The sequence below is a fragment of the Octodon degus genome, unplaced genomic scaffold, assembly GCF_000260255.1.
Source record: "Octodon degus isolate 3935 unplaced genomic scaffold, OctDeg1.0 scaffold00245, whole genome shotgun sequence".
Classification (NCBI taxonomy): domain Eukaryota; kingdom Metazoa; phylum Chordata; class Mammalia; order Rodentia; family Octodontidae; genus Octodon; species Octodon degus.
Window position 1 is genome coordinate 2,355,951 of NW_004524821.1, and position 22,280 is coordinate 2,378,230.

At 45.8% G+C, this 22,280-nt stretch overlaps 2 protein-coding genes across 2 annotated transcripts in view; one reads left to right on the forward strand and one right to left on the reverse strand.

The window, feature by feature from the left end:
• Positions 1 to 16,449, forward strand: part of Rims3 (regulating synaptic membrane exocytosis 3) — a 39,592-nt gene extending 23,143 nt beyond the window's left edge. The window contains exons 4-8 of the mRNA XM_023706224.1: positions 3,458 to 3,599; positions 6,250 to 6,362; positions 8,335 to 8,436; positions 8,759 to 8,898; positions 10,598 to 16,449. Coding sequence (XP_023561992.1) covers positions 3,458 to 3,599; positions 6,250 to 6,362; positions 8,335 to 8,436; positions 8,759 to 8,898; positions 10,598 to 10,810 — 710 coding nt within the window. The 3' untranslated portion in view covers positions 10,811 to 16,449. The remainder of the gene's footprint in view (positions 1 to 3,457; positions 3,600 to 6,249; positions 6,363 to 8,334; positions 8,437 to 8,758; positions 8,899 to 10,597) is intronic.
• A 4,946-nt stretch (positions 16,450 to 21,395) lies between these two features.
• LOC105740952 (cytochrome c-like) lies at positions 21,396 to 21,767 on the reverse strand. Its single transcript, XM_012512629.2, has one exon. The coding sequence runs from the start codon at positions 21,765 to 21,767 to the stop codon at positions 21,450 to 21,452; it is 318 nt and encodes a 105-aa protein (XP_012368083.1). The 3' UTR covers positions 21,396 to 21,449.
• Positions 21,768 to 22,280: the final 513 nt, after the last annotated feature.

Here is a 22,280-nt window from a genome sequence, read left to right on the forward strand (position 1 = left end):
GTTTTTGTTTTGTTTTTTCTCCCAAGACTTGAGGATGTCAGTGTCCCAGCCTCAACCTCCTCCTGGGTGGGAGTCATACCACAGGGATGTGTAGGGCTGGCTCACCAAGGATGTTGGCCCTAGAGTCACTGTTCTGGGAACAGGTCCCAGAAGCATGTCCTTTGCTGTCCCCAAATGGGATGCCTTAGTTCCCTGCAGGGATAGGCTATGTGGAGTCTGGAGGAATTCCTCTACTAGACCTGGCTTTCTGAGCTGTGGTTCTGCCCTTCCCACAAGTCCCCTTTCTCTTAGATTATTTATAGCCTGCATTGATTAAAGCCCTGCCCATCTCTTTGTTTGAAAGCCTCTCTCCTGCTTCAGGCCGCATAACTAGCCTAACCATTGTTATCAGCCTTCTCCTTAGTTCCCCTGCTTGACTGGCCCTTCAAGTTTATTGTTTGTTTTGTCCCAGAGTAGACTTTCAGAAATTCACTCAGGTGCTTTAGAGGGCTACACCTGCCTCTGGAATTTCTATTTTACTTTATTTTTTGTGGAACTGGGGATTGAACTCAGGCTCTTATGCTTGCCAGGCAAGCCCTTATTCTACTGAGCCATCTCTCCGGCCCCTGGCTCTGAAATTTCTTATGGGACTTTGGAAAGTCATTTTCTGCTGAGTTTTAGTTTCTTCTTTTGTAAAAGGAAGCTAAAGCGACAACTTCCTGTCCTTTCAGGATCAAGGACAGCAACGCTCCCTTCTAGGGTCCTTTAGGCTCTGAGAAGACAGGGAGATCAGGACTATTCCAGAAGATGCTGTGTGGCTGTTGCTACAGCTGCAACTACTCCTTCCTTATATGTGAAGGGACAGATGGATGATTCCTGGGGTCCTTATATCTCTAGAACCACAAAATTATTACAGGAAGTTTTGCTTGGCTCTCTAGAGAGAAGCTACATAAAGTTATTTCCAGAATCAAGAGTCTGGACAAATATAAAGCCAATAGAGGAATTTTTCCTGAGGTTGCAAGACCTTTTTCCTCTCTTGAAAACATGGAGCATAATCTCTGCTGAATCATATCTCAACTAGATAGGCATTGGGAGGGAAAGAGAAGCGGCACATCATCAGACTGACAGTCTACAGGCCTGGGTGGAGTCCTTGTTCTTTTGATACCTGAACCTCAGATCCTCCATCTATGAAGTGTAGGGGGCTAGTGCACTATTTTTACCTCTTCAAGGATTCTGTAACTCTCCTATTTAAAGACTCATGTTGGGTTGCATAGGTCTTATCTAAGAAGGTAAATTCATTTCCAAATGGGTCAGAGCTTCTCCAAGCTTTAAGAGCATGTGTTAAGGTTGTAGGGATATGAAGGGGAGGGAGGGCGACTTGCAGCCCCCACAGCCCATCTGTCTTCTAAGTCCACTAGAGGGAGTGTGGCTGTTAGGAGAGTCCTCCCACAGCCACCATTTTTATCCAGCTGTCCATGTGTGTGGCAGGTCACAGATGTGTGGACTTGCTTCATTGCATGTGTATTAATTCACATTGAATTAAGCAGATGAATTCAATTCCAAGTATTTTGGTTTAAAGAACACATGTAAGGGCCTGCGAGATAGCTCAGCAGACTGAGCACCTGCTTAGGCAAGCCCAGGGACTGGGGTTTGACCCCTGGTACCACATGCTGTGCGGGCCCTGCCTCCGGGTGTGCTGAGCTGGCCACTGAGTCTGGGTGTGGTGGCACACACCTGTAATCTCAGTTCTGGGGAGGCTGAAAACAGGAGGATCACTATGAGTCCAAGCTGTATAGTGAGACCTGTACACATGTATGTGACCTGACTTCATGACAGAGTACATCATGTATACACATTACAAAGACTTGGCCGGATCATCTACAACCTTGTGACTTTGTATAAACATACTCAGGACTTTGTGTGACGATTATATTCATATAGTGACTAACAGCACTCACATTTATCTGCTTATGCCTGTCTGTATTAAAGGAATATATAGTTAAAATATGTGTGTGTGTGCATGCGTGTGTGTGTGTGACAAAAAGAGAGACAGACAGTCAGACAGATGTATTAATGGTGTCATTGATTCCAGAATACGGTAGCTATTCAAATATGCCCCAAACTGAGCTGATTTTAGAGAAGACAGTTCTTATTATGGCCACCCTCAACCCTATCCCATCACCTCCCCTCTGCTATCCCATTGACTGGTGATCCTAGCCTTCTCAGCACCTCTCCCTCCAGCCGCCCAGTAGAGACTTTCTGAAAGATCAGTAAGGCAAAGCAGGAGGAATAAGGTACCCTCCTCACAATGAACTGTTTTGTTTGGGCAGGAAAAGATTATCAAGGTGACAAGCTACCTCTTTCCCACTGCTTCCAGGGGCTGTGTCACCTGTTCCACCCCAGTCCTCCTTCCCCACCCTTCTCCTCTCCCTGAAGGCAACTCCACTGTTAATTTGCTTGAGCCTTTAACCAGTGACAGCAAATGGCTTCTTCAGTGCAGTTCCTAACTGAGTACCCCTTCCTCCCCAGCAAGCTCCTGTGGCAGGTAGGCTTCAGCAAGGGAAGTCCCTGCAAAGCCCCAACACATTCCCCAGAGGGACCACACTGTGATGCTAAGGAGTTGCTATAGAAACTCAAGTTGTATGATTGCTGCTAGGAAGGGGAAAGTGCCCCATGTTCCCTGCCAGACCAGGCCAGCATTCTCTGGACAGGATGCAAAGGGGTGGGCACACACTGCGAGCCTCTAGCACTGTTCTGCATTCCTTTCTCTCAAAGCCAGAATCAGCTCAGGTCCAGCTAGCAGCTCCTCTCAGTCTTGTTCTCTGAAGGCCTCTTTAGCTCACCAGACTCATTCCTCTCCCTGTATAGATTCATCTTGACAAGGCAAATTTGCTCAAGTGGCCAGGCTTCCTATGGGTTTTTATAAGGTGTGGGAAGGTGTCAAAGAGGTGGGTTGTATGGTCTGGATGTGATGGTGTCCTGAGAGTACCTGGAGGAGGAAAAGTAAGCCTGGGAACCCTAGGGAAGACAGATTATCCAGAAGATGGAGGGAAGAAGAATACATACGTTTTAGGGGCAAGAGCTGAAGTGGTTTGGGAAGGTACCCTCAGGAGCCTGGTGGGAAGAAGGGTACGGGCCCCAGTGCCCCAGGGCCCCAGTGCCCCAGGGCCCCAGGGCCCCAGGGCCCCAGGGCCCCAGGGCTGGGATTCTCCCCGGTTGTTCCAGCTGCCCCCAACTCCAGCACCCTCAGTCTGTGTCCAGCCATCTTTCTAGTCTGCCTTGTGTATGTCAGTGGCCTATACACAACAAAGTGTCAGGCTGCAGACCAGCTCTTGGCTCAGCCAGACAACAGTCCTACCTCTGGTCCTATCTTGGACTGCCTGCCCCTGCCCAGAGGTGAAAGTGGCAGTACTCTATGAGAAGCCTTTGCTGTGACCTTACCTTATTCTCTTTCTCATCTTGGGTTTGGGGCTCCCAGAAGGGGCTACCAAGAAGCTGCGGAGTAACATCCGAAGAAGCACGGAGACAGGCATTGCGGTGGAGATGCGGAGTAGAGTCACGCGTCAGGGCAGCCGGGAATCCACGGATGGGAGCACAAACAGCAACAGCTCCGATGGCACGTGCGTGCACCCTGGCCAGCTCTGCCCTCCTCCTTGCCCTCACACAGCCCACCAGGGCAGCAAGATCTGCTTGTGTATTTGCATCTGAGGTGTCTAGGTTTCTCTATGCCTCTGCTGCCCATGGCCCCTCCCCTACACATCCTGTGCTTGGGTCCCAGGTCTTTATTGCTTGCCTTAGAATAACTCAGAGGTTGGGGATCACTTAATTCCTTCAGGGAAGGACACATGCCTCTTCTTCCTGCTACGTACATACTGCTCTGTTCCAGAGAAGAGGGGGAAAAGGAAAATATGATCCTAACTTCCTCTTAAGTCTGAAATCATTGTCCTGGCTCAAATGAGTGAGGTTTCCACAAGTAGCCTTGCTTGGAGTTAGGGAAAGAGATTGGATTCAATCTGTGACTTTCAAACTATCGCTGTTGACTCATGATAGGAAGGAAAATTACTATAGTGAGTCAAAATCAGCATTAGAAAAAGCAAGCAAGCTCAGGTATATCCTATGTAGTAAGGACAAATGATCTTGTGAATTTTGATTTTAATTTCTGATTTATAGAAACACATAGGTCTCTAGTGCATCATGGTGTTAATTTTTTTCTTACATGTGAGTTATAAGAAAAAATTGAAAGTCCCTGCATTAACTATTCCTCAGTCCCTCTCCTAAGTCTGTGAAACTGTAGTTTATGACTAAGTTCTCTGCTTCTGCTTCATCAAATCCCAGGCCTCTGTGGTCCCATTACGTAACATTCAATGATCATGCTGTCGGCCTCTGTGGGTGGCAGCATGAAGACCCACGTGCAACACAGAATCCACAGAAGCTCGAGCGCTTTGTATAAAGTGGCACAGCATTCACGTAGCTCCCCCAATAGGCTTCGGATCACATCTAGATTACCTATATAGCTGTAAGACTTATTGTTTAGGGAATAATGACAAGAAAAAAAGTAAATGCATTTGTTTTTCTTAATATTTTTCACCTGCAGTTGATGGCATCTGTGGATGCAGAACCCCTGGATACAGAGACCCGCTGTACATCCCATGAATGGAAGTAGCCATTAGCATTTCATATACCGTATCACATGCCCCGTATCTGTGGGCACCTCAGATCAATGATTCTTATACTGGAATCAGCCCCAGAACCAAGTTCACAATTGCAGCCACCTGAGGCACATGGGTATCATTGTTATCTTTATCTACAAGTGAGGAAACAGGCACAGAAGGAGAGAAAACCCCATGCAAGGTCATAGTTGTTAAGTGGCAGTGTGGTCAGTATGTGCATTAAGGTCATTTGACTCTATAACTTTTATTCACAATCTCCACATGTAAAGCTATAAAGCTCTCCAAATTCTGTGAGCTGTAGAGTACATATCTTTTCTTTATCTTTCTTAGATCCCATTATCTTAAGAATGTGATTCCAAGGGCTGGCCAGATAGGTCAGTGGATTAAAGTGCCTGCTTAGGCAGAGCCAAGGGCCAGGAGTTCAAACCCTGGGCCTACCTTGCCAGGCCCCACCCACTCAGACAGTTATTGAACTGGGCGGATTGAGACTGGGCATGGTGGCACAGGCCTGTAATCCCAGCACTTGGGAGGCTGTAAACAGAATCACTAAGAGTCTAAGCTATGCAGTGAGACCCTGTACACCCTGTCCTAAATACAAAAAAAAAAAAAGAATGTGATACCAGGCTATTGCTGGTGCCTTGAAGCCCCTAGGTGGGGAGTGGATGCTGAGCCTAGTGGCATAAAGACACAGGATCTCTGACAAGTACTCTCATCTGTCCTTTTTCTGCTAGCCACACCCAGAATATCTAGCCTTGAGGACATGAGCAAGAAGCACTTGTCCCTTGGTGACAACAGCAGCAGCAGTAACAATAATAACTACCATTTGTTGTTTCCCGTTTGTCCAAAACTTTTCCTCACCATCTGCACAATCCTCACCACAAGTCTGTGAGTTGGGCGTTATCTCTGTTTGCAGGCAAACCAAGTCTGCTATCTCCTAGAACCTCTCCCTTGTCATCTGTAAAGTTGGGTAATATTCCCAATCACCTAGGAGGTTGTAAGGACTAAGTGACATAATGTACGTGGAATACTTAATGCATGGTAGGCACCTGGCCAACTTTGAGTCACCGTCAGTTTTTCTTACTACTATTTTCAGGCCCCCCCAAAACCATGGACCACCAACCATCTTGTCCAACTCGTCTCAACCCTATAATTGTGTTATTTTCATTTCAGTTTCTGTTCTGGGCATCACCTTACATTATTGACTTAGATTTTAAATTTATGGTCAAGTCAAATCTCAGTTCTTGCAGCTGGCTCCAGGCATTAAAGTTTCTTGTCTGTCTGGTTCTGGCATCAACATCTGTTGAGGACATAGGTGTCCAGCAAGTCTTACCTTTTAAGAGTCCTCTCAGAATTCCTGGGGTTTATGGTTTATATGCCATCATTGTGTGATTTATATTAGTCTTTAGAACATCAAAATGTTTTTTTTTCAATATGCAGAAAATAACTTATCTGCAGAGTAGGTTGCTCACACTGCACAGAGGAGCAACTGAGGCATAGGGCGAGCCCCAGTGTCATAGGTGCACAGCCCCTGTACACACTGCCCCCACCACAAAGCTGCCTAGACAGACACCCTTACATGCCTCTTTGCCTCCTCCTGCAGGTTTATCTTCCCCACCACCCGGCTCGGAGCTGAAAGCCAGTTCAGTGATTTCTTGGATGGGCTGGGACCAGCGCAGATTGTGGGGCGACAGACACTGGCAACACCTCCCATGGGTGAGTCTTCCTGAGGGCAGAGTCGGGATAATGGTGGCCACAGCAGGAAGGGTAAGCTCCATGGGAGTCTCCATGTGCTGGAAGCAGGCAGCAGAAGGGAGCTGTTCCTTGGGCTTTGGTGCCAATGAGGAGTTTCCAGAGCACTCACTAGGAGGAAAGAGGGTCCAACCTCTCTGTCCACTGCCCTCAGCACCTGTCACAGCACACCCCCTGCCTTCCCTCACTGTACAGTCAATACCACTTGATATATAAACACCACTAGTCAGAGTTTGGAGTAGAAGGCACCTAGAAGCCTTTTGGTAATGTTCTCATCCCTCTTCCTTGCAATAGAAAAGAATTCTTGAAGCTTATACCTAGTCCTCTTAGTAGCAGTCTGGCTCATTGCATGAACTCTCAGCTCCCTCTCTTAGATGTTGGCTGTATGGGCTTTAAGAGGCTCCTCCTCCCTGGGCTGCCTTCCCAGAGGGGCCTCCTCAACCTCCACTGCTTTCCACACCAGTCTGGCCTGGGCATTGTCTAATATACATCTCTCCACTCAGCACTCATATGGACAGGGCTCAGTCTTTGACTCTTAGCAATGGAGGAAGGCAAGTGCAGGATCCTTTCCCAGAACTACCCTATCTTCTTCAGAGAGTGAAGGCCAGCTCTTATCTGGCTCTTATGTTGGACTTGGCTAATTCCCAGCTTTGTTTTCAGGCTCAAAAGGCCTGGAGAATTTGCATTTCCCTGTCCTAGATCTAGCTACAAAGTGGGCAGCAGTGAGAAAACCAGCTACACGTACTTTTGCAGAACACTTGAGTGTAGTGCCCCCTTGTGTCCAAACTGAGACAGGGCAACTTTTTTTCCCCCTGTATTTCAGGGAAGGGTCAAAGGGTGTTCAAGGTTTCACTACTAGATTGGACTCATAGTGATCTGCCTGTTTATACCCTCCCAAGAGCTGGGATTACAGGCACGCGTGACACCACACCCAGTCTCAATTGCCATCTCAGCATGTCCTGGGGGCAGGGCCGGCACAGCAGGCCAAGGGATGGAACGCTGGGCCCCTGCGCCTGTTTGCAGGCCCTTTAATCCACTGGCCCAGGATAACTTGGTTAGGGATGCCATAATGGAACTCTCCCTCCTAAGAAAAGGTCCAAAATCCTAGAGGGAGGAGAGTGAATTCCAAGATGTCTCTTGGGAATTAGTAAATCCTAGTCCTTCCAGCATGAATATATGGACAATTGTATTGTGGCTCAGAGAATCCGTGGTGGGTGACTAAACCCAAAGTCTGGCTCATTTTGGTTTTCTAGATCAGGCTTATAATTCTCCACAGTCTTGAAGTGACTACTATACCACACAACATTCTGCTAATCCATGATGAAGAAAGCTAAGAGTTCCTGGAAATCAATTAGCAACAGATTCCACACACACAGACCTTGCCCACACTGGATGGTCCATTTAAGGGAACACAATGAGCTCTTTCCTGTCAATCAGGGGCTCCCACCCTCGCTTGTTTGGCAATGGTTCAAAGTGGCCCCCATGTCCAGGTAGTGCCTCATATCCTGGGCTGGCCCATAACTTGGCATCTCTTTGCTCTGATACTTTTCAGTATTTGTCTGACCTATTAAGGGAAGTAGCTGAGGACTGCTGGGTTAGGGGAAAATGGCAAGCCAGAGTCTACAGCCTTCCTGACCCAGAAACCTGTCCCCAACCCTTCCTGTTCTGCTCAGTGAAACAGAAGCCTGCAGTCAGCCAGACTTAGGTGGGAGTTGGCAGCCATTTTTTTGTGACCTAAGCATGTTCCTTGAAGGTCATGCGCCACCTTCCCCATTAGACCTATCAGAGTGTTTCTGGGTCTCTTGGAGGTGGTCCCCCAGGCGCAGTTCCAACCAAAGAAGTTGGCTCCATTCTGCGGGTGCTGTAGCATCCTCTCTGGAGCTGGCTGGTCTTCCCCTTCCCTGCTCTCCTGAATGCTTCCTCTTTTCCCCTGCAGGAGATGTGCACATTACCATCATGGACAGGGGTGGCCAGCTAGAGGTGGAAGTCATTGAAGCTCGGGGCCTGACTCCCAAGCCAAGTTCCAAATCCCTCCCAGGTGAGCAGCTGGGAGAGGGACTTAGGAAATGGGGTCCTGGAAGGGAGGGTATTGAGCCGAGCTCTAGAGGAAGCACATGCCCAGCTCATTGGTCTAAATCAGTATTCTTGACAGCGAAGTCACAGCTTGGTTGGAGGGCAGTGAATGAAGTGGGAGCAGAGGAGGCCAGAGGGATCAAGGTTTATCTGGATTCTTTTGCCTCCTCTGCACTGATCAGCTCATTCTGCTCACCTGCTGACCTCCAGGATCACCTGGAGATTGGGATGGGGCAGGTCATAGCTGTTGCTCGTAGAAGCTCCCCATACTTTCCCTCACCCCTCAGCCACCTATATCAAGGCTTACCTGCTGGAAAATGGAGCCTGTTTAGCAAAGAAGAAGACAAAGATGGCCAAGAAGACCTGTGACCCTGTGTACCAGCAGGCTCTGCTCTTTGAAGAAGGGCCCCATGGCAAGGTGCTGCAGGTGCGTGTTACAGGGGGAGTTGGGCAGGGCAGCCACTCAAAGACTGGAATCATTTAAATGCTTTTCATTTGTGATTCATCCTCTGTCAAGCGCTGTACCAAGTGCTTTAGTTTGCATTGCCTATTTTCACAACCCTATGAGGTGCTCTTGTCCCTTGTTGACTCATAAGGGAGCCAAGGTTAAGGGGATGATGAAACTGCTCCCCAGGCTGCACTTGCCAGCTGTGTCTGACTCCCTGGTGCCGATGTTCGTTGTGCTTCAGCAGGGAGCCAGGCTTTTGTTAGATATTTGGGGCTGGAGTTTTCAACAAGTAACTAGGTGACTCTCATTCCAAGTATTTGAGAGTGACAGAGCCCCAGGGCACACTGTATCAGGCCTTCACAGCCATCAAGTGAAGTCAGGTTCAGGCTCCATCATACCCCTGTGACATTGAAAAGCCAGAGCTTGTGTGGGCAGACAGCACTGTGGTGGATCTAACTCTGGGCTCATTCTTGGGTTCAGAGTCCAGCTTGCCATTCACTGGCTGTGGGTGATGTGCTGTAGAGATGGATCAAGAGGTTGCCGCAGAGGGCCTAACCCTGGTGCCTGGCACGTAGGCTGCCACTTGCTGAGTACTAATTTTGGTGCTGGTATGGCTCTTGGCATTGCCTGAGGCCACAGAAGGGGCAGAAAAGAGATGAGAGCCAGGCTGGTCTGGGATGCCTAACTTCTCACTTGAGCTGTTAGTCTTTTTCCTATTTGTAATAAAATACCTAAGGAAATCAGCTTAAAAAGAGTAAAGGTTTATTTTGATGCAATTTAGGAGGCTTACTCCGTGGTCAGTTGGTCCTGTCACTTCTGGGTCTGTGGTGAGACAGGACATACAGTGGGAGGCAGTAGGAGAGGAAGCTGCTCACCTCGTGGCAGCTGGGAAGTAGAGAAAAGAGGAGATCAGGAGGGCCCCATGGCCCTCTTTGAGGTCTGACCCCCACTGGCTTAAAACCTCCTCTCAGGCTTCACCTCTTGAAGGTTCCCACTACCTCTCAAGAGCACCATTCTGGGGACTAAACTATTATCAGACGAATCTGAGAAGACATTTATCCAAACCATAACAGGCTCTTCCTGTGGGCTGAGGTGGTTCTGGAATGAGAGCCCTTGGATGTCCAACCTGAGAACTGCAGAACCCTGGGGCTCTTGGGCAAGGGGCTTGGTGTTGGGTGTTTGAAAATACAAGTTTGAAAATCTCCAGAGTCATAGCTGAGATTCCCTGAGAGCCAAGGGTTTAGGCAAGGCCCAGTGAGTCCACAGCAGTGCTGGAGCCATGACCAGGGCTTTTCATCTACACCTTGCTGGGGACAGTGTTGACCAGGATGCTGGGAAGCCTGGGGCAGACACACCTCTGTTCTAACCCCATAACTTATGAGTTGCCATATATCTCTGCATTAGTGCATCACAGTTTTCTCTGAGTAGAAATCGTAATATGCTGTGCCCTTCACCACAAGGCTTGTTAGAACAATTGAAGTAGTGCACGTCATGCACAGGATCAAGTCTGGCATGTCTTAAGTGCTCAGAAAGTTGTTCTCTAAAATTGGCCTGAGTTTTGGCTTCCTCTGTCCCATTTATCCCCTACCAAAACTTGTAGGTTCCTGGGCAGGCCCACTGCCCAGCTCTCGAGCTCAGGATGTAGCTCAGCTCCTTACCCTTCCTCCCTTGCCAACAGGTGATCGTCTGGGGAGACTATGGTCGCATGGACCACAAGTGTTTCATGGGCATGGCCCAGATCATGCTGGACGAGCTGGATCTGAGCGCTGCAGTCACCGGCTGGTACAAACTCTTCCCCACCTCCTCTGTGGCAGACTCCACACTTGGATCCCTCACCAGGCGCCTATCCCAGTCCTCCCTGGAGAGTGCCACCAGCCCCTCATGCTCCTAAGGACCTCACTCAGGATGAGAGGTTGGGAGGAGGTGTGGGAAGGGGACCTGCTGGTCTTTACCTCCCCCTGTACATAGTCTCTGTATCTCTCTGGACCCTTACCCTGCTGCATGTCTGTTGGCTACTGGGCTCGTCCCAGCTGGCAGTGGAGACTGTAGTCTGTGTGCGTGTGTGTGTGTGTGTGTGTGATTTGTGTCTGTGTCTACATGTGTATGTGTTACCACATGTGTGTGACCACATTATATCTGTTCACTTGTCTAGGTACAGTCACTCCTGGTGACCACATGTCTCTTTGTATCACACTGAAAAGAGGAGTGTTGTGTGGACCCAACTCACTCCCAGGAATCTCCAGAAGTGGAAGTGGGGAGATGGGGCCACTGGTTGGTTGATCCTGCCTGGTCCCCTGCCAGGGGCAGAACTCACTTGTGCCTCTGCTTGGTGATCTTCGCTTAGGTTTTTGTCTTGTCTTTTGTACACCCTTTACCTCTCCCAGCATTGCTGCTCTTTTTTGAGGAATGTAGCATCCACTGCAGCTGGCCATAACTATGCCCTCCTGGGAGCCCCCACACCCCATCCCAGCTGCTCTGGCAGCTCTCCCCACTGAACACATCTTGCAGCATGTAGCAGTCATCCAGCACCTTAGCTAGGGACCCAGGGGTGGCTGAAGATGCCCAGGGAGCAGAGGGCTTTGGAATGGCTTTTTCCTTGGGCTAGACACACCTTCTTTCTACAGGCAAGTACAAGGAGGTACAGGCAAGTACTCCTTAGTTCCCAGGGGTACTGGCCAGAACCCCCAGCAGGAAGGGCCAGGTGCTCCCTTGGCTTTCATTTGTCACCTCCTTTTTCCCAGCCTTCTCTCCTCTGAGATGCCGAAGGAGCTCTCTTGGTAGACCCAGGAGTCCATGGAGATGTTGCCTTCCCTAGACTCCAAGAGTGGCCCATCCCACCCTGGGCTCCTCCTTAGGGGCACATGGCTTGGCAAGAGATGCTGAGGGTAGGGATGTTTGCTAGAATAAGAAATGCTGAGGCTGACTGCTGAGAATCTGCCTGACCTTTGGGAATTAGCTGCATGAAGCTGTTCACTGGGGGCTCTTATTTTTTGCTCATTTCCAGACCAGGGTCCCTGTCTGGAGTTCAGACATACTTGGGCTTTAGCCTCCTGGCTCCATGAGCAGCCTGGCTCTGGACTCTGGTCTGCCCAGTCACCAGCTCTGTATAAGCAATACTTTCCCTCTTAGCTTCCTTGCCTTCTCATATGCTCCCACTGCCCTCTGGGAAATGGCCTGCTCTGGGCACACCAATTGCCTCTGCTTTATTTCCTACGCTGTGTGAGGCTTCTTTTAGCTACTCAGACACCAAATTGACTGCTAGGCCCTGTTGTGAGAACCAGGGCCCGGATGGACCCTGGGAGATGTCCCATCTGAAGTCTGGCTCAGGAATGCCACATCTGTCCTCTCTCCTCAACTCTAGGGTGGAGGGTGAGAGGCTTCCCGGGGGATGGACAGAGCAGCTCTGGGTTCAAGGTTGGTAGGCAGTAGGTAGCAGGAGGGACCATGATATGGGAAAGGCTGCCTTTCTGCTGCTTCTACAGCTACTGTGCCCAAGTGCTCATGTACTTCTTGCCTGTGCACACTGGCTGGAGAGAGCTACTGACGTAGCAGTGAAGGGCCTCAGGCCCGAGTGCTGAGCTTTCAGTCATTCTAAAGCTGGAAGGGGAAAGGCCATCTCGGTCCAAGGGCCTCCTTTTCTGGCAAGGATCCTCAACTATGTGGAAGCCAGAGTCTTGTGATCTACCTCACAAGGGGATGAGGGAAAGAAGCCAAGACCCACTGGTTTTACCCACCACAAAAGTGGGTAAGGGCAGGAAGGAAATGTACAATAGTCTATCTCTGGGCTGAGCCTGGATTCTTGCATTTTTGGAAGGAGCCCCAGTATGCATAGAGGAGAGTGAGGAGGTGGCCATCCAGTTTCTTCTTTGGGAAAAAGTCCTCTCCCCACTCTCGCTGGGAGATGTCTGTTTCCTTTGTTCCTAAAAATGGGGCAGAGGGTTTTGAACTCTTTAACCCTAGTGGGAGAAATACAGTACAGGGAGGAAACTCACTTGCAAAAGGGTGTTTTTCCTCTTCTATTTGTGGTGTGTTTACCTCTAGGGCAGTTGCATTCTGGATGTTCTGAAAATACACCTGGAGTGGTGGGGGGAGTGTGAGTGATCCACAGATAGCATAGACTGGCTCATGTGGCACTGAGTCACCCTCAGGAAATGGGGCTGTCAGCACCCGCATGCCCCTATGGGTCCAGGAAGGCCCTGGGGGAAGGTGGGAGATGCCAGCAGAAAGGCTGTCCTGTGTAGCCCTGGACCATCATGTCCTTGTGCCTAGGGTCAGCACAAGAAAAGTTCTAGGAAGGGGAGGGGCCCAATATGCTGGAAACTTGGACTGCCCTGCCTCTAGTCCCCAGCTGTGAAAAATGCCTGGGAGTTGGGCCACTTGGCCAGTCCACTTCTTAGTAGATGTTAATTCCCTGCAAATTGACCTTGGGAATTTTTAACCCTTTGCATCAAATAAGTTACTAGAGCAGACACCCCCCTGCCCCCCACAAGAGTGAGGTTGTGTGAGGTGGCCTTGTGTGTACGAGTGTGGCCAGATTCAGGGATCTATTTCTTTGCATCCTAGATGCAGGGCTTGCTGAAAAGCCACTCTGGAGCTAACCTGTCCTAGAAGAGAGGGGTTCACGTGTTGATTCTGGCCTCATATGGGCTGGGAGAGGGTGGTGGAAAGGAAGGAACATAATCCTTCTGAGTTTCCCTACCATGGGGCTAAGTTACATGTCCCTTATCCCAGATGGAAGCTAGCAGTGGTGGCAGCACAGGGCTTTTTGTCATGCCATCTCCTCTGGGCAGGCAGGATTCATCAGTGATGTAGCAGAGAAAGAAGTGCCCCTACAGTGATGCTGGACTGTGGGCAGGGACAATGATGGATGATTCAGAGCATCTGTCTTCGCATTTCTGCTCAGCTTAGTTTGCCCCACTTTCTTCATAGACTCATTTTCTACAGGGAAATCTGGAAAGGGCCCTTAGTATGCAGCGGGCTCCAGTATTGGGATGGGTCAAGTCTTGTTTTGACAAGGGTGATGTGAACACTCTTTGAGAGTACTCCCCATCCAGTCTCTCTGCCACCCACTTCTACTAGGAAAGGAGAACTTGCAAGGCTGTTGGGATCCCACAGGTCCCCTGCAATGCCAGCATTTAATGGGGCTGAGACAGGATCAAGGAGGGCTCCAGAGAAAGGGCCCTGGATCACTTCTCACTCATGGAACCACTGCCAGCCGGAACACTGAGGTAAAGCCAGCTCTTCCAGGAGCTTGACTCCCACCAGGAAAATGTGACTGAGCTCTTCTTTACTGCCAGCCTCAAGAGCAAGAGCCTCTATTTTTAAAGACAACAGAGCTGCAAGGGTACTTCTTTGGAAATGAAATGTAGCACAAGCCTAGACTGCATTACCAGGAGCTCTGCCGGCATCCTGTGGAGCTAAGCTTGGCCCTGCTGCCCCACACCAGGCCCTGCTGCCCTGAGGGCACCAAGCTCCTCTTCCCCTGGGGCTCTGGAGCTCCTAATACCTCACATTCCCCATCGCCCTTGGTTCAGAAAGCAGCAGGACCTAAGTAAAGCTGCTCTTTTGTGCTTTTCTGATTGCTTCCAGCACTGTGCAAACTCTGGGCAAGAAACTGCTGCCTTTGCCTGATGTTGTAGATGAGTTGCTCTCCACCTGGGTGGGGGAAAGGTGGCGCTGCATCCAGGGCCAGAAGATTGTCTGGCCATATTTCTGCTGTGGCTGCCAGGAAGTGGAAAAGAGGCCTGCTTCCCTGCCTTCTCCTTCCTTTCTCTTCCTCTCCTCACAGTTGTCTTCTCCAATGTCCTGGAATACACGAAGGTTCTTTAAAATGTTGCTCCTTCTACTAGATTGTCTTTTGCTGGATGATCAAGGAGGAGATGAAAACGTAGATCATCCTCTGACTTCTCTCGAGTCTGGTCTCATCAGAGAATGGGACAAATTGGAACAATCACATTGGAAGAGCAGGGGAGCCCCGCACCATCAGAAGCAGCCTGATAGTGGTGGAGTTGGCCTGGTCTGGCTTGGAAAAGGTTATTTTGACAGAGTGCCTGAGCATCTCAGAGCAATGTCAGTGATGCCAAAGAGAGCGACTTGGCCTCCTTGGGTACCAATTCTGGGGGAGCTGCAGAAATGCAGCTCAGATGTGTTGGGAAGCCCAAGGCTGGGACCATGTTCTCTGACAAAGGGCTTAATTTTTCCATGTAGCAAAGCAATCCCCCCACCCCCATCCCAAGCTTGGGATTCTGCAGGCCCAGCATGGCTGTGCCTATGCAGGAAACCACATGAGTAAAAGAAACTTGCACTCTCCTACGGGCCTAGACTAGCTTGGGAAGGTGCTCTTTGAGAAGCATGAGTGTTAACGCTTTGGAGAGGCCTTCCAGGGCCATTGCTGAAAACCTGGCCAGTAAGGAGAGGGCCTTGGAACTCCCAAGAAGTTCACACTGATGCCAGGAAGGGCCCCTTGGACTAGATTCCAGACCACCTGGATAACAGAAAAGGGGCCTGGGAATTCCAGGGACAACTGAGCATCTGTCCTCTTAGCCAGTGACCTGGACAGGGATGGTTGTTCTATGCCATTTTGCCAGAAACTGTGATCTTGTACGACTACTCACTTTTTGGGGCCTCAGCTTCCTCATCTGCAAAATCTGAGCATTAGCTAGTTGTCCATTGTTCCCTCCAGGTTTTAGAAGTTTGATCTGGAGCTGCTAAGCACTGCGAGCTGGGTGCACCTAGCACATGGTTCCATAGGCTGGTTTTATCCAGCGCCTGGTGCCCAAGCTAGGCCTAGGTCCTCATCTGATCTGTGCCCAGATGCTGCCTCTAACAACTCTGGGAATCCTGTAATACTCTGCTTTCACCTCTTCTTAGTTTTTTCTCTCTCCTTTACTCTTGCATCAGCATGAGAAATAATTAAGGGTAGTCTGCAGTGAACACTTTTCAAGGTGCTGATGTGATGTCACTGCCTCAGCTGCATCCTAAGTAGGGTCTGTGTCCCTACCAGCAGATGAGGCTGAGCTGTTCATTATTTCTACTTTTACATGACAGCAATGGGAAGAACGGAAGATCTGAGAATGTTAAAGAATACACCCTCAGGTGGCAGGAGAGAGGGAACTGATTTCCTATCCAAATATTTTGCTTTTTAAAACCATTCTTCTCTCAAAAATGTTTTACCAGACATTATCTCAGAAATCAGTGGCTGCTTCCTCAAGGAAAACAGGCCTGAGAGTTCTGTCAACTCCTTTAGTATATAAACTCACAAAAGGCAGGAAACCCTTTTTTTAGAAGTTCCAAATGCATCCTGCAAAAAGAGAGATTAGCAGTTAGGGACTGACAAGCACACTGTTTAGATAAAAAGCAATTAGCCTTTTATATCTGTGTTCTCTGAATTTTCTATGTGCAGCATCTTTCCAAACTCTGGTTCCTGGGTGGCAGGGGGACAGCTGGGAGGGACTGCTGGCTGTTTTATACAATGTTCTTGCCAATTCCCTTAAGAAGAAAATTCTTCACACGGCTTCTGCATGTACAGTATTTGGGCAGCAAAAAATGATTAAAGTTCATTTGAAATTGGGCCTCTGTGTTGCTCTTTGAAGACAGTTCTTAATTCTAGGAGAATTAAGAGAAAGGGAGCAGAGATACTTGCCTGGGGCAGCAGTATATCTCAGAAAAAGGCATAAAAGATATGACCCTGGCCTCTGATCTCTATCTGAGGAGCTCTACTGTTACAGCAAAATTCTAGAAGTGGCCCAAAGAGCTGCACAGCTGAGGATCCCAGGATCCCTGCCTGCTGCTCCTCAAAATCTTCTAGTCCCACAGGCTCTACAAGAGTTGCCCAAGTAGAGAGAAAGGTAAGATTAGGGGAAGGCCCTGCTCAGGCAGTTGGCTGGCTCAGCCTTGCTAAATTCAGCCACAACTCATATTAGCAGTAAACATTAGCAGTTGAGCTCTAGTGCTGTGAACTACAATAATTGATCCTTGGAACTCCCCTTGTCCTCCTTGACTCATGATAAAAACTCTTAGCAAACAGAATATAACTTTCTTAATTTGATAAAGGTCATATACTCCCAAACTTACAGCAAATATTATGGCAAAACATACTCTTTCTCTCTTTTGTTTTTTTGAGACAAGGTCTTGCTATGCAGTTCAGACTGGCCTTGAACTCATGATGTAGTCCAGGTGGCCTCTGATACTCTCTGTAAGTACAAGGAGGCAAATAATCACTGCTACCATTTTACATAGTTTTGGAAATACTGTGCAGTGCTATAAAAAAGAAAAAAAATATAAATATTGAAGTAGAAAAAATTCATTTATAGATAATTTGGTAACCTAATTTTTAAAAAGTACCAATTATTAGAATAAGAGCATTCAGCAAGGTTGTTGGATGTAAATCAACTGCATTTTTGTAAAACAGCTAAACTATTAAATAATAAACACACCAATAATAGCAATAAAAATCAAAGAGTGTCTAGTGGTTATTTGAGACTATGTAAGACCTCTTGAAGAAAACTTTGAAACTCTAAATTTAGTGACCTGAATAAATGGAAATTCCTATTCTTAGCTGAGACAGTTTGAGGTAAAGATAGTAATTCTTCCTAAATCTATAAACTCAGCGTATTTTCATTAAAATTTCAATTGGCACTTTAAGAACTCACTACAATGAGATAGGGAGAATAACAGCTCCTAAAGCTGGCCACATGCTAATCCCCAAACCTGTGAGTGTGTTGTTTAGGTAGCAAAAGGGATTTTGCAGATATGATTCAATTAAGGGTTTTGAGATAGGGAGATTATCATAAACTATTTGAAATAATTATAAAGGCCCACCCTCATCTTTTGGGCCTTTAAATGTGGAAAATCCTTTCCAGCTGTGGTCAAAGAGATGCTTTGGTAATGACTTTGAAGATGGATGAGTGTGGGCACAAGCCAAGAAATGTGGACAGCCTCCAGAAACTGGAGGAGGTGAGGAAATAGATTTTTCCCCTATTGCTTCCATAAAGAACATTTACAACTCAATCATGAATAGACAAATATCTCAATTTAAAAGTGGACAAAGGATTTGAACTGATATTTCTCCAAAGGAGTATAGACATGGCCAATGAGCCTATGAAAAAATGTCCGCTAGCTATCAGGAAATGCAAATCAAAAGCATAAGATACTATTTTACATCCTTTAGGGTGACTATAATCATATAAAAGAACACAGGTAAGTGGTGGAAACTGAAACCTTTTGGAAATGTAAAATGATACAACCACCATAAAAACCAGGCACTTCCTCAAAAGCTTAAATGTCCAGGTACCACTAGACCTAGCAGTTCTCTTATGTGTATACAAAAGATAGTTGAAAACATATATCCACACAGAAACTTACACCACAGGAAGTGGAAACAGCCCAAGTGTGTATCAACAAATAAGTAGGTAAATAAAATCTGTGACATGTACATACAATGCAATACTATTTAACAATACACAGTCAAGCAGATGCTACATGGCCTCAAATACATTATGCTCAATGAAAGAAACCAGTCACACACAAAAAAGTCAGATACTATATGATTCTATTTATATAAAATATCCACAAAAGGCAAATATACAGAAACAAAAAATAGATTGGTTAGGACTGAGGTTGAGTTGAGAGAATGTGTGACCATCAACTTTCTACTTTGAGAAATATTATTCAGCCTGAAGGAAAATGCTACTAGATGGTAATTAAGAGCTATATAAATAGTGTAGAAGACCAAAAGTACTACATGTCCAAATATGAAATACTTCTTAGTTAAGTTCTTATGACTACTTAAATCATAATTAATAATCATTTACAATTACAGCATGTAAAACCTATGTAAGGGGAATTAAAAAGCTTATATAGAAGCCTTAAGGTATATAACAGTTATTGCACAGAGAATGGGATGGGGAGATGGAAGTATATTATGTAAGCTTTTTACATTATACTTGGAGTATTATCATTAGATAGTAGACTGAGATTAATGATGCTTAAGTAAACACTAAAAATTAAATAGTAAAAAACAAAAATTTAACAGTGGAGATAATGCTAAAAATACATAATCCAAAAGATGGTAAGGAAAAAGGAAAACAATGAAGAATGATAAGATAAATTGAAAGCAAGAAGAATGCTATATAATCATCTCAAAAGATGCATAAAAATAATCTGACCAAATCCTATATTCATGTTTGATTTTAAAAGACTCAGAAAATTAGGAATAAAAAAGAACTTTAGCCTCATAGAGTGCGTATATGAAAAATTTAAGATTAGCCTATATAATGGTGGAAACTGGGCACTTTTCCTCTAAGATCAGGAATAAGAAAAGAGAGTCTGCTCTTCTCCTACTCAATCTTATACCAACAGTTCTAGTCAATTAAACAGGGCAAGATAAGAAAAATCTATAGATTAAAATAGAAGACATGATGTCTCTATTAAGGTATGATTTTATACACAGATAATATCTAAGGAAAAAAGAAAACCTAGAGCTAATAAATTTGCCATTGACCCAGAATGTGAAGTGTACATGCACAATATAAGAACTATACACTGAAAAATACAAAACACTGTTGAGAGAAATTAAAGACTATCTAAGTATATGGAGAGTTATACGTCCATGTATTGAAAGACAAAACATTATCAAGATACCAGTTCTTCACACACTGATCTCTAAATTTGATGTATTTTCAATAAAGATCCCACCAGGATTTTTGTATCAACTGACATGCTTATAGTAAAAGTTACTTGGAAATGCAAAGAACCTTGAGTAATTAAAGCAATTCTGAAAAACAAGAATGGAATTGGAAGACTTAGGTTACCTGGTTGCAAGATTTACTATAAAGTAAATATGGAACTGAAACAGAACATGCTGTAACAATAGACGTACACATGACCAATTGAATTCTGACAGGCACCAAAATCAGTCAATGATTTTTTTTCAACAAATGGTGCTACAACTGTGTATAGTTGGCCCTTTATATCTGCGCATCATGCATACAGTTTTAACCAACCATAGGTTGGAAATTTTAAAAAAAGTACCTCTGCACTAAATTATACAGACTTCTCCCTTGTCATTATCTAAATAATACAGTGTAACAAGCATTGAAATAGCAATTACCTTATATTAGGTATGACAAGCAATCCAGAGCTGATTTAGGGTTTATGTAGGTTATATAAAAATACCACACAACTTTATATAAGGGACTTCAGCATCTGCAGATTTGGGTATCTACAGAGAGTTCTGGAATAGATTCCCTGAAGATACCTGTATTTGAATAGAAAAAATATGAATTTTGATCCTTACTTCACACTATGTAGAAAAATTAACCTAAGCCAGGTATTGTGATTCACACCTGTAATCTCAGTGCTCTGGGAGGCAGGGGCAGGAGGATCACAAATTTTAGCCTGGGTTGGCAACTTAGACTCTCAAATTAAAAAGTAATAAACGACTGGGGACGTTGCTCAGCAAGTAAGCCCAGGGTTTAATCCTCAGTGCTGAAAAACAAAACAATATTTTAGTATATAAAAGGTACTAACCCTAAAACTAAAGTATAAAGATCAATTGAATTTCATAAAAAGTTTTTAAAAGGCACCATTAAGGCTCACAAGAAAATGACAATTTAATAAGGCAAATGAAATACAAATGTGCAAAAAATTTGGGCATTACAAGACAAATACACAATTACCAATAAGCATATGAGAAGAGTCTCATTGCCATCCACCTACAGCATCTACACCAGGCTGCCCAGGTGTAATTACTGTCAAGCACTGATGGCCTATGGAATAGCATCTTCAAGAGAGTTACAAAATGGTACAAGACAGTTACAAAATGGTATAATGACTTTGGAGAACACTTGGAGAATTCTTTTTTTAAAGAAATGTTAAATATTCTTTATCTGGTATACATACCCCACACCAGAATGCTTTCCCGTAAGTAAAAGGCAGCACTTTTTAGATACAAGGAATTCTAATTAAATCAGCATAGTCAAGACCAAAAATATAGACATAGCTTTCTTGTCTTCACTCCTTTAACAGGCTAATAAACACAAATTGAAAACAGGGGAGTCTTGCTTGGTTTTGAGATGATGGATTCTCCCAGTATTTAAACATGCTCACATAACCAGTGATATAAACCAAAATATAAAACCAACCTTAAGTAATTTTGGGATGACATTCTCAATCTTTGTGATAAGTCAAACATTACTAATCAAGTCCAACCACACACTTAGAAGGGAAAACAGTGGTAGTATTTTCCGAACTGGAATTACTATCAAAACCTGAAGAAGAAGAAGAAGAAGGAGAAGGAGAAGGAGAAGGAGAAGGAGAAGGAGAAGGAGAAGGAGAAGGAGAAGAAGGAGAAGAAAAAAAAAAGATATCCATTTAACTACAAGCCAATTTTACTTAGATCAGACTGTCCAACAAAAACATTCTGTCAGCCACTCATGTTCTGAATTCTGGCAGATGAGATCTATTAAAGTATGGTACACATACAAAAGCCATGAGACATTTCTGTTCTGTAATAAATAAGGCAGTGACTATTACTCATTAGTATCCTTTTTGAGGTAAGCTAGTAAGTCTGCCCTCTTTCCCTTCTCCTTGATGCCAGCAAAGATCATTTTTGTTCCAGGGATGTACTTCTTGGGAGTCTCCAAATACTCCATCAGTGTGTCCTCTCCCCAGGTGATACCTTTGCTCTTGTTGGCATCTGTGTAAGAGAATCCAGCAGCCTGACCTGTCTTCCCCTCAAAGAAACCATGGAGATTCCGCCAGGTCTTGTGCTTGCTTCTCTCCTCAGCAGTGTGGCACTGGGCACACTTTTGTACAAAAATATTCTTGCCTGTCTCAACATCACCCATTTTTAAACCTGCTGCAGCTTCCACGCCGGGTGGTCACCACTCTTTCCTCGTTACCAGAAGGAAGTTTCCAGTTCAGAAGCCTGAACTGACATCCTACTGTCTATAGAATTTCTTATAAAGGTAAACACATCACAAGACCCACAGTCCCACCCCTACTTACTTATCAGGAAAGATGACAATACATGTCCACCCAAAGACAATACAGATCATGGCAGCTTCCTTCATTTTAGCCCCAAATTAGAAACAGTACAAAAGTGTAATGTGTCTGATAGGTTTGCATTTGAATACTGTAACCGCACAGTTATTTGAACAAGAAATTTTTATAAAATGATTTACCTCTAGCATGGTAGTAGCTATGAAGGTGTAAGAACTCTAAAGTGTGTCCTTAAGCTGAAGGAGACTACCCAAAGAAGCAATAATTGGAAGGGAGCCTCTCCCTAAAACTATATTTAAGCCTTGTTAGAACGTGCCATGTGAAAGGGCCGGCCAAATAGCTCAGCGGATTAAAGCGCC